This window comes from Molothrus aeneus, chromosome 29 (assembly GCF_037042795.1).
Source record: "Molothrus aeneus isolate 106 chromosome 29, BPBGC_Maene_1.0, whole genome shotgun sequence".
Classification (NCBI taxonomy): Eukaryota; Metazoa; Chordata; class Aves; order Passeriformes; family Icteridae; genus Molothrus; species Molothrus aeneus.
Genome location: NC_089674.1, coordinates 1882720 through 1894721, shown reverse-complemented (window position 1 = coordinate 1894721; position 12002 = coordinate 1882720). Strand labels below are relative to the sequence as shown.

Genomic DNA, 12002 nt, shown 5'->3' with positions numbered 1-12002 from the left:
CCTTACCACATCTGCAGGGAAAGGAAGGGAGCGTTCTTGTCTGTGACTGCCTCTCAAAACCACAAAAAGGAGACATTTAGCTGCATCCAAAGCCCAGATATTGCTCCTGTCAATCCCTGCTTCCCTGTCAGTGCATGGCCACACCAGAAACTCCACGTGCAGCCCTGCAGCAATGACAGAATGGTTCTGGTGCCCCCTAAACTGCCCCTTTAAAGAAAACACGGGGAGATTTGAAGCCAGGATCCTGCAGCAGGCACAGCAAGAAGCCAGCCCGGATGATGCCTGGCACATTCTCTGATAGCAGCGATCTTGTGTTAACTCACACTCTCTTTTGCTCACATCTGCTGTCTCTATCAGAAGTCACAAACACGTCATGCCATGGCCCTGGTGAGTCCTCACAGCTGCATTAAATGTGGGAACACACAGAACTATTGAAAACTTGGTCTCTGGGGTCGTCCTAAGATTGAGACAACCTCCAGGCACTCTGCAGAGCAGGAACACTTCAGGACAGGCCTGGCTGTCCCATGGGCAGCTCTGCCCTGTTCCTGGGCAGGTCAGGGAGCCTGGGTGAGGGACAAGGAGCCATTCCTTAAATCCCTGATGCAGGCAAATGAAAACTCAACAACTGCCATCATCCTCAGTTGCAAAGGTTGGGTGCAGGGAACGTTGGAGAAGTGACAAGGTTACACAGCTGGACTGTGCTTGTGCCAGGAGACAAACAAGAGGGAGAGAACACAGAAATGGACAGAACAAGGTCAATCAGGTTATCATTACAGGCACTTAACACAAAACCCAAGAAATTGCTGTGGAAACTGAAAAGCAACAAATACAATCACGGTCCAAGGAGAAGGGAGAAGGGTTTTGGGCAACACAGCATTAAATAACAGAACTCACTGCCCCCAGGTATCACAGAACACAAGGTTCTTGCAGGATGCAACCATGCACTTCATGGGACACATACAGCCACACAAAAATTCCAGGGAATGCTAGTGGATACTAAACTGAAGATATAACATGGGATGGGATGAGAGGATATTTCTTCCTGAGGCCATCATCTCCTTCCCTCTGGCCATCTCCTCTGCTTTGTGTCACCCTAAGGCTGCCCTGGATCATAAGTCATGCCTCTACTAACTTTCATCTCTTGGTGGGCTCAACCAGATATCAGTGACACCCTGCCCTGTGCAAACGCCAGAGCCTGAGTCTGTGTACACTGCAAGATAGAGCTGGCAGGCACTGGCAGGGGAACAGGAGGAAGAGGAGGAACAGAGGAAGGAGTCAGTGGCATCTCAGTGGTTCCAGTACATCCCAACAGACACTGCAAGGGCCTTGGGCATGGGCACGGCACGAGTCCCACGCAGCTCACAGGGCACTGAGAGGCACTGACCTAACCCAAACCAAAGCCCCAGGACTGCAGCAGAGCAGGGTGAGAGATCCCAGAACATCCTGGCAGGCCTCTGCTTGGCCCCAAGGAGAGTGCACAGGAAAAACACTGGCACTGGAGACACGGAGGCTTTGGGGCAGGGCTAACAGGAGACACCAGAAAAATGTCCTGATGAGGTGGCTCCTCACATGGGATCCCCTTTAAAGCCCTCGGGCAAGCTGCTCCATCAGCTTCCAGTGCGAGAGGCCCTGCAGGGAGCAGCCATGGACCTGCAAGCACTGAGCAATTATCACCACTGGAGGAGGAGGAGGAGGAGGAGGAGGCTCTGGCACGACAGTGGGGCAGCTGAATGAGCCCCACATTCAACCCCCCAGCTGCTGCCTGCAGACCTCACATCTGTCCTGATGGGCCCACTCATCTCCCCCCGAGGACTCCCTCTCTGTGGTCACAGACCTCTCCAGGCTGCGCTGGCCCAGCTTTAAGAAGAGCAGGGCTCTCCTCAGTGCTCTCAGGGCCCAGCTAGCAAGATCTCCAACAGCAGAGCTCAGCTGTGAGGCTCCTGCCCACAGGGGCACGTGGAAATCTCCAGCGCTTAAAGGCAGAGGAGAAGCCCACCTAAGAATTCCTGTATCACAACCTCCTGTCAGAGATATCCTCGATTATCCTTGGTTTCACCTCTCCCCTCGCTGCCTTTCTGCACTGGTGCATAGCACATAAACCCTCAGACCATGCTGAGACAAGAACAGTCAGGTTCAAGAGGTCTTCAAGGGGCAGCAAAGCTATCTTAGCAACATGCCCACTCGTGCAGGAAGCTGGCAGCAAGGAAAAAAAAAAACTGCCAGTGACTTTTCAGAGAGGATCTAGAGCTCAAAACAGCTGGCAGACCCCAGGCAGCAGCATGCTGGTACCAGCAGAAGGGACAGACTCCTCTTTGCTGTCCCTGATTCCCCTCACCTGCTGCCAGCAGGGGAGGACGACCCCTGTCCCATGCACAGGTGCAGCCTCCCCCAGGAGCAGCAGAACCCACAGAGCTCTGCACTGAAATGCCTTCTCTGTCAGGAGTCTGCTCCTGCTGTGCCCTGGTTTCAATATTCTGGTGCAGACTAAGCAAGGGATGGAGTGGACAACAAAATGAGTCCTTCACTAGACAAAGGGGTGGGGGTCTCTTGTTCCTAAGCCCTGAACACAAAAAGCAATTGTGGGAAGCTGAAGGGAAACCAGAAAACAGCATTTTTATCTCAGAGATCAAATCTGCTACTGGGCTGAGTGAGTCTATTAAGCTGCCTTGATAAAGCCCTCAGTTCCCTTACCCCTCATTAGGATTTTTTAGATCTGTGCTCCCTCCCTCTCTCCCCCCAGCTCCCCGCAAGCCGTCAGGGTAAACAGCAGATTTCTGCTCCCAAAAGTTGTCCTGTGTTTCATGTGTTGTGCTGTTTCAGCTCAGGCTGTTTCATGTGCTGCGTGCACACAGGGACCAGGCTGCCCCTCTGCCGTTCTGTGCCCACCCCGCAGTGCCCCCAGACACGGACACACTCACTGCCTCAGCACAGGCACAGCCTGCAGGGCTGCTCACCCCAGCACCACTGACCTTTTTCTTCCGGTCCCGAGAGCGGTTCCTGCGCTTGCGGTTGGATTCTTCCTTCTCCTTCTGCTCCTGCAGAGCCTGAGCCTCGATGTCTTTGATTTTCTTCAGCTGTTTAGCTGCTTGAGCCATGGCTGGTCAGACTGCAGTCCCCTCCAGAGCTCACACCTGCACTTTCCTTGCAGCACCCTCCGATTCCTGGCCGAGGGAGCGCGTTCCCCTCGCTCAAATGCTGTCGACCCAGATGAGTGTGAAAGCAGGGATGAGAGGAAAATTGAAAGCAGTCAGTAAGCCCCAAAGGACAGCCAATGTCTCCAGGTAGTTGCTAGATGCAAGCTGGGACCACTTTATAAGCCATGGGTAACCCCAAATCCAGGTGTTCCAGAGGTTCTCTGCACCATTGCAGCAGCCCCTGACTGTGCTGGCACATCCCGCAGGAAGGAGCCTTCTTGTGGGACAGGACGCTGGGCTGGTGTTGTGCTCTCTCCCTCACTGCTTCTCCTGCAGTAGGAAAAAAAGATGCAGGCAGTCAGCCACAGGAAGGAAAATAACTCCCAGCAATTAATGCATGATGACAATAGAGAAGCGGTGAAAAAGGAGGCCGATGCATTTCATCCGACTCCTGAGTTCTCTGTAGCAATGCCTAAAGAGCAGCAACCTGCATCTATTCAGTCAGGGGCTTTTCCACTGCAGTGCCTGCTGAGGCAGGCACATATTCCAGTCTCTCCAATTCTCTTCCTCCCAGTCAGTCTCTGTGCAGCAGCAGCCGCATCACTCACTCACTCTCCCGGTTACGATTCCATCTTCCTGCAAAGGGAGCAGTGGGGAATGGCTGCATTGCTCAGCAGGCAGGCAGGCAGCATCCCTGCTCAGAAAACAGCAGATACTGCAAAGGATGTGCCAAGTACTGGAGCAAAGTGCAGCTCAGCAGCATCCTTCCTTCCCTCCTCGCATCTCCCCGCTGACTGAGCAGCAAGAGGAGGGGAGGGATCTCAGCCGTGAGCAGGAGGCAGAAATGAAGGGTTCAGTCTGCTCTGTACACAGCAGCAGCAGCAAAGTAAACCCAGGCTGCCAGCTCCTGCCTGCCCAGGCATCACCAGAGCTCAAATCCTCTCTGAGGGCACCTAGAGACTCCCAGAGTCAGCCATGCCTTCTCTACACAGAGCCCTGCATTCCTCCTGCTGCTCTTTTCCAAAAGCACAAACAATTCCATGCTGGAGGCCTGGAGGAGTGACTTTGGCTCCTGCACAAGGCACCAGTGTGTGAGGGGAGCAGGATAAAACCAGGATGGGGTTTTTGGGGTGGGGGAACACAGCATCACCTGCAGCAAAGTGTGCTCTGGAGCAGCCCTGCCTTTATCAGCCCAGTTCCTGTCCCTTGGATAAAACATTGCCAAGGTGCAAGCACCATCACCTGCAGCCAAGTGTGCTTATCTGTTCAGGCATTCCTGAGCATCCCTGCTTTTACCAGCCCAGTTCCTTGGAAAAAACATTGCCAAGGTGCAAGCACCATCACCTGCAGCCAAGTGTGCTTATCTGTTCAGGCATTCCTGAGCATCCCTGCTTTTATCAGCCCCGTTCCTGTCCCTTGGATAAAACATTGCCAAGGTGCAAACCCACGGGCAAAGCACCCACGGGAAAACGGGTGGGACTCTGCAAATGCTGCACTTTTCTGCAATCAGCTCCCCAAATTCTGGGCAGTCGTGGTCCCTTTGTGATAAAAGATGGCAAAGCAGGGATTAATGCCAATTCCTCAGCAGCTACCCAACAGTCATAGGTTATTTAGACTGGAGAGAAGCTGAGATGCAAACTGAGTTGTGCACACACTGTAGGTCACTTTTTTTTGCTAGAGTAAGTTTTCTTGCATTTTTTCCCCTTTTGTTTCTTTTCCCTTTGAAGTTCCCCCAGTTCTGTTGCTTCGCCCATTGACCAAGGAGTGTGCTAAAATCAGGGAAAAAACATGGCACATTATACAGTTTTTAAAGAATATGATGACTGATAATACAGAGAAGGCCCTAATGAAATACAAAGGACAGGAAATGATAAAATTTTACAGTGTATTTCCTGGTACTGCTTTAGCTCTGTGTATTTTACCCACATCGATAAATAATACACTCAAGTCTAGATACAGCTGCACATCTTTTTATAGCAATGTTCTCTCAATGCCCATGGGGAAAAAAAAATCACAAAATTAAATAGAAGCTGCAGAATTTAAATGCTCCACAGACAGAAGGGAGCTGGGAGCTCCCTTCAGTAGGACTATCACCCTAATAATAATAAAATAAAAAAATATCACCCTAATTGAGCCTCCTCCACACAAGTCCTTTGCTGGGGACTGAGGCTGAGGAAACATTACCATAACTGATGGCAGTTGTCAAAATTAACCATAATAATTAACCATAATTAATTGTCAAAATTAACCATAACACACTGGGAGTGCCTCACTTCGAGATGTTGGACTTTGCATCCTAAATCAGCTCCCTGCTAGTTTGATTTTCTTTCTGTGGAATTTCCTAATCTTTCAAAGTGGGGATCTGGGGAATGACACCAAGTCCTGCTGTGTGCAGTAAACTCATTTCTCTCAGCCATTGTGGGCATCACCTGCTCAGAGCCACCCTGAGCTCCCTGCAAGACCCAGCTTTTGCCTGAGGCTTTGCTCCAGTCCTTCCTTTTGGTGTTTGTGAGGGTCCCCAGGACGAGGGAAGAGATGAGAATCTGACTCCATGTTTCTCAGAAGGCTGGTATATTATATTATATTATATTATATTATATTATATTATATTATATTATATTATATTATATTATATTATATTATATTATATTATATTATATTATATTATATTATATTATATTATATTGCATTGTATTATATTACATTACATTATATTATATTATATTATATTATATTATATTATATTATATTATATTATATTACATTACATTACATTACATTACATTACATTACATTATATTATATTATATTATATTATATTATATTATATTATATTATATTATATTATATTATATTATATTATATTATATTATATTACATTGCATTATATTATATTACATTGCATTATATTATATTACATTATATTAATCATATCATATAATATCATATCATATTTGCTGTACTAAATCTATACCAAAGAAATAAAAGATTCCATCAGAAGAAGAGAATGATAATAAAAACCCATGACTGACTCCTCAGAGTCCGACACAGCTGGACTGGGGTTGGTCACTGAGGAAACACAATTCACATGGAACCAACCAAAGATGAACCTGTTGGTAAACAACCTCCAGACCACATTCCAAAGCAATCTGATAATCATTGTTTACATTTCTTTTCTGAGGCTTCTCAGGACAAAAATCCTGGTGAAGGGATTTTTCCTAAACCATCATGGTGACGTTGCCTTCCAGGTTCCAAGGCAGGGCCAGACCTCAGAATCCAGGGCCTGGCAGCCGGGGGTGGCTGTGCTGCACTCCAGGCCTTGGCACAGGAATTCCTTTTTCTTCCCGTGTCAAGAAATCGCGCTGCAGGCAGGGGAGCATCCTCCCTCCGCCGGCTGCGGCAGGACACAGCCTCCTCCTCCACACAGATCCCACCTCTTAACTCCCTGGGAGCCAGAGCAGAGACAGCACAGAGCAGGGGCAGCAAATAACCAGGGACTGATGGAGGAGATGCTGAGGCTGGCCAGGCTTTGTATCCTCACAGATCCAGAGAACACTGTGGGCATGAGGTTGAGATGTCTCAGATGCTAAAAATCAAAATTTCTGAGTTTCTACACACAGATCCCACCTCTTAACTCCCTGGGAGCCAGAGCAGAGACAGCACAGAGCAGAGCAGCAAATAACCAGGAATTGGTGAAGAAGATGCTGAGGCTGGCCAGGCTTTGCATGCTCACAGATTCAGAGAACACCGTGGTCATGAAGTTGAGATGTCTCAGATGCCAAAAAGCAAAATTCCTGGGTTTCTACACACAGATCCCACCTCTTAACTCCCTGGGAGCCAGAGCAGAGACAGCACAGAGCAGGAGCAGCAAATAACCAGGGACTGATGGAGGAGATGCTGAGGCTGGCCAGGCTTTGCAGCTTTGGAGAATGCTGTGGGCATGCAGTTGAGATGTCTCAGATGCTAAAAAGCAAAATTCCTAAGTTTGCTCTGGGAACAAGGGGCAGAGCCCACCAGCTCTGGGCACTTCAACCAGTTTTGTTGAGCCTAGGAGTCTCCTGGAAAGCTTTTTATTTTGTCACTGCTGCTTTTAACCCGCTAACCTATTTGCTGCCTTATGCATGAGGCACTGTGTTCTTTCCTTTTCTGAGCAGTGAGAAGCATGTGAAGGGGAATGTGTGAGACCTCAGTTATCTATTTCTCTTTTCCTGTTCCAGGCAGCCTTTTGCAGTGTTACCAGATGCTCCAAACAAAAGGCTGGAATAAAAAGCAGCTGCATTGAAGAATAGGGACACTTAATGGACTCAGAGGGTAGAGTTTGAAAAGCCATCTAAGAAGGAAGTTACTCACAAAACCAGCCTGGAATATAGTGTTCCAAGTAAACAGCACAGCTCAGAGGGATTATTGATCTAATGCACTTCAGGTACAGCCTGAAAGACACCAAAAGCATCATCTGCCATCCCCAGAAAAGGAAGGTGCACTTGAGTTGATGAAGAGCTTTTACCAGTGCAGCTGATACTTGCACTTTTCTAGGGCTAGAAATGTTTCCCTGTTAAAACTCATTTTCCTTATCACTTTGCCTGGAGCACTATTGTGTTCTTCAGCCCCTGACTATAACACAGTGACCTCCAGTTGTACATAAACTGTCAGAGCATCCAGAAAAGGGAATCACAACTCCCTTTTCTATCTTCCTTCTGCACCAACATTTCCTGCTTGGATTTCCTGAGCCCTGTGCAGAATCCATGGTGAAGGTTCTTGTGGGCAGCAGTGATGAATGTTCTGGTGGAGAGCAGTGATGAAGGTTCTTGTGGGCAGCAGTGATGAAGGTTCTTTTGGGCAGCAGTGATGAAGGTTCTTGTGGGCAGCAGTGATGAAGGTTCTGGTGGAGAGCATGATGAAGGTTCTTGTGGAGAGCAGTGATGAAGGTTCTTGTGGGCAGCAGTGATGAAGGTTTTTGTGGAGAGCATGATGAAGGTTTTTGTGGAGAGCAGTGATGAAGGTTCTTGTGGGCAGCAGTGATGAAGGTTCTTGTGGGCAGCAGTGATGAAGGTTTTTGTGGAGAGCATGATGAAGGTTCTTGTGGAGAGCAGTGATGAAGGTTCTTTTGGGCAGCAGTGATGAAGGTTTTTGGAGAGCATGATGAAGGTTCTTGTGGAGAGCATGATGAAGGTTTTTGTGGGCAGCAGAACCTTCCAAACAGATCAAAGTGCTGTGGCACAGCAGGATAGGGAGATGATCAAGGGTGTCTGCAATGGCCTCCAAAGACACTGGGTTTTTTTCCAGTACTTTCCTTTGTCCCCAGCCTTTCAGCCATCACCTGCTGACCCCTTGCTGCCCATACTCAGGCAGTTCTGAAGATTTTCTTTCTGCAGACCAACTCCTGTGGTTTGCTTTGGTCTCAAGAGCACGCTCGCTAGCACAACGCAAAGGAGGACAAGGACACTCCTAAAGTAGCTGCAGTCTTACTTCAGACTGCAGGAGGTTTTTATCAGAAGGGAACACACAGGGAAACTTGAACCTGCTCCCCTGGAGAGGAGCTCCTCCCAGTGGGACTGGCTGAAGCCCTGAGCCTGGAAATCTGGTGACCAGTAACAAATTCACTTCTTCCTGAAGTTGCAGTAAGAGGCATCCACAAAGCATTTGTGGATGACTGAACTGATGTGATGAGTTTCTTTGTATACTCAATAAAATAAAATAAAATAAAATAAAATAAAATAAAATAAAATAAAATAAAATAAAATAAAATAAAATAAAATAAAGTAAAATAAAAAAAATACTGTAGATAAATGTAATGATAGTATTTTCTTCAACTCTATGGGGATTTTTTTTTGAGAGGAGAGCAGACAGAGCTGTTTCAGTCCTCCTTAAATGGGTGTCTGGTTTTGATTTTGTCTTTAGTTGCATCTAGAGCTTGAGGTCTTTAAGTCATCTAAGTGAGATAGGAAGCCCAAGGTTTATTTATATGCAATATTTGGGTTTTTTTGCAAAGCAAACATAAACAAGAAATCCGTTCATATTTTAAATCAAAACCCTTAAAAGACAACCCCAATGTTTTACAATATTGATAACTGTAGAGCAAGCAGTCTTTTACCTTTCCCCCAAGGTACCAGAGAGGATTTCATCCCTACCACATCATGGGTTCAGAGCTGTTGTCCTGGTACCTGCCTGGGATTTGAATTGATGCTTAGCTCTGTGAGGTGGGGAAGCTGCATGCCACCAACTGAGTGCCCTTTGGCATCAGTGGGAGCTGCTTTCCAACATCTGTCTTGAATTCTGACAGCATGATTTAAAAGCCAAGTGAACTGGAAGCAGGAACCTCTGGCCATGCCTGTGAGGTTGTCCTGAGCAGGGACACACGCTCAGGACAGCCTCAGTCAGGAAGCATCTGGCCTGTGACTGACACCAAGGTTCTATGTGCTCTCAGTGTTTGGTTGGTAAAAAAGGGACCCTGGACATCTGCTGCACATTAAAAACAAAAAGCTCATTGTCTTCAACATTCACGCAAGATGCAGGACAGGAGAAGTAGGAAATGGACTTAGTATTTTCACTTAGCTCACCACATAATATTTTTTTTTGTCCAACAGTGATTTTTATCTTTGGAGAAGTTGTTTGGGAAGTATCTGGGATTGCAGAGGATCTCTTGTTGCTGCTTGTTCCTATTGCATAAAATGACAATTTCAGTAAACAGACTTTCTCCTTTAGCTGAAAGGTACCACGTGCATATATTAGCCAACACGTCAGTAGAAAATTTTCAGTAATTTTATTTAATTATTGCTCACACAGCACCATATTTATCACTTTTTCCTTGAAAAGAGATTTTTTTTTACTATGGTAACTCTGTTACCTGATTCACACACTGGGATTCTACTCTGTGACACAAATGACAAACATTGACGTAGTGACAACAGCCACTATCCAGAGCTCACAGGGCCAAGTGTTTGGCAAGGGAGAACAAACAAATACTGACAGAGGAACCCTTAGGAAAATTGTGCCACAAAATTATGAACAGGGTCATTATGTGCCACAGAGCTGTCCAACAGAATAGAATCTCCCCACAAGGAAGGAAACATGGAAACAAATTCCTGACTCTCTGTTTCAAGGTGTTCCTGCACCTGTTTCAAGAGATGAAGCATGCAGCTGGATCCTGCCCTGCTCGAGGTGAAAAATCAATGTTTGGTGAAGTCACTGAGATTCTCTGTATTTGGGGCAAAAGAATTTTACATTCAAAGCTCAACTTCAGACATCTATTTTTAGGTAAATTATTCTGGCTGACAAGCTGTGCTGATAAAAGATGCTGCAGGCCTCACCTCAGCTGCTGTAGACCTGGTCTGCCTCTGTCAATCTGCATTCCTCTGTTACTTGCAGAGATTGGATCTCAGCAAGGAGCTCTTCCCCTCAGCTAATTAAGATGGTTCAGTTCTTTTTAGCTTTTTCTGAATTATCTCGCTGATGAGCTTTCAGAATGCTGTAACCCTTTCAGATCATTCTCCTTTCAGTTAGTTCCTTTCAAGAACCACAACTCCAGTCTCCCAGGCAGTGTTTTGTTGCTGTGGGTTGCATTCAAACTCTTCCCTGCGTGTTGAGAGCTGCAAGCAGAGACTTTGGTTCACCTATGAACCAGAGCAAACCCGAGAGTGGTGAGCAGAGCAACTCTCCCCATGTCCACAGTGTGATACCTGCAGGAGCAACTCTTCACACCCTGCTCTGTGCTGCCAAAGGCTGATGCTCTTCACAACAGCCACATTTCAAACCTGCTTTGGCTTGGCAATTCTCCCAACCCAAACCAACCCAACCCAACCCAAACCCAACCAAACCAATCCAAACCAATCCAATCCAAACCAAACCAAACCAAACCAAACCCAAACCAAACCAATCCAAACCAATCCAATCCAATCCAAACCAAACCAAACCAAACCAAACCCAAACCAAACCAATCCAATCCAAACCAAACCCAAACCAAACCCAAACCAATCCAAACCCAAACCAAACCAAACCCAAACCAAACCAAACCCAACCAAAACCATTCTCTAATGGTAGGATTTGATAGTTTGTTGGCCAAGATTCTCAAAAAGGCCACCTTGTTCACAGCTCCAACCAAGTGTCGTTGTCATCGTTAGCCCACACAAACTGCGGCTGGGTATTTTGTCGTTACTTTTTAATTAACAATTCAGCCTGTTTGATCAAATGATGCTTTTTATAAGCAGCTTGCCTTCTTGAAGACAACCTTGTGAAAAAGCCTTTGGAGGGTTCTTGTGGGCGCTGAGTGTTTACATGGCTCGGGCCAGCCCTTGGACCGCAGGAGGCCGAGGCAGTGGCTCTTGCTGAGGTTTATCATGCTGGTCATGGAGGAATTCCAGCACTGATCACACCCATGCTGGAGCTGTGCTTCCCTCTAGCGTTGTCAGAGCTCTGAGCTTGTGGAGAACGCACATCCCAACGATCCAACGGTGCCCTGGAGCTGCAGGGCAAACCTTGCTGGGTAAAATGGCTCCTCCTCCTCCTCCTCCTCCTCTTCCTCTTCAGGGTTTTCATTGCAGATGAAAGAGCAGCTGAAGGGGATGGAGAAAACTTCAAACACACGCTGCCAGCTTTAAAGGACACAAGTCAAAATTCCAAATCGAAGCTGATAAAAACCAGGACCACACTTTGTTTTGCTCAGCCTTGGCAGAGAGGAATTTGAAGGTGCTGATTTCTGGAAAAGCTTCAAGTTTGTTCTTCTTTTTCTCTAATTGGAAATTCTAGATAAAAATTAACACAACCAAGAGATCTCGCAAGTGAATTCTCTTTCAGTGAAAAGGCCCACAGGGAATCCTATTCCCAGGACCAAGCACCAGGGACAGCATTTCGCCACTCAAATGCAAGAAAAGA

The 12002-nt window shown here is 46.9% G+C and overlaps 1 protein-coding gene across 1 annotated transcript in view; it reads right to left on the bottom strand.

Annotated features, from left to right (window-relative positions):
- ANK1 (ankyrin 1) overlaps positions 1–3904 on the bottom strand; it is a 69963-nt gene extending 66059 nt beyond the window's left edge. The window contains exon 1 of the mRNA XM_066567426.1: positions 2970–3904. Within this exon, the coding sequence (XP_066423523.1) occupies positions 2970–3095 (126 nt within the window). The 5' untranslated portion in view covers positions 3096–3904. The remainder of the gene's footprint in view (positions 1–2969) is intronic.
- Between the last annotated feature and the right edge of the window lie 8098 nt (positions 3905–12002).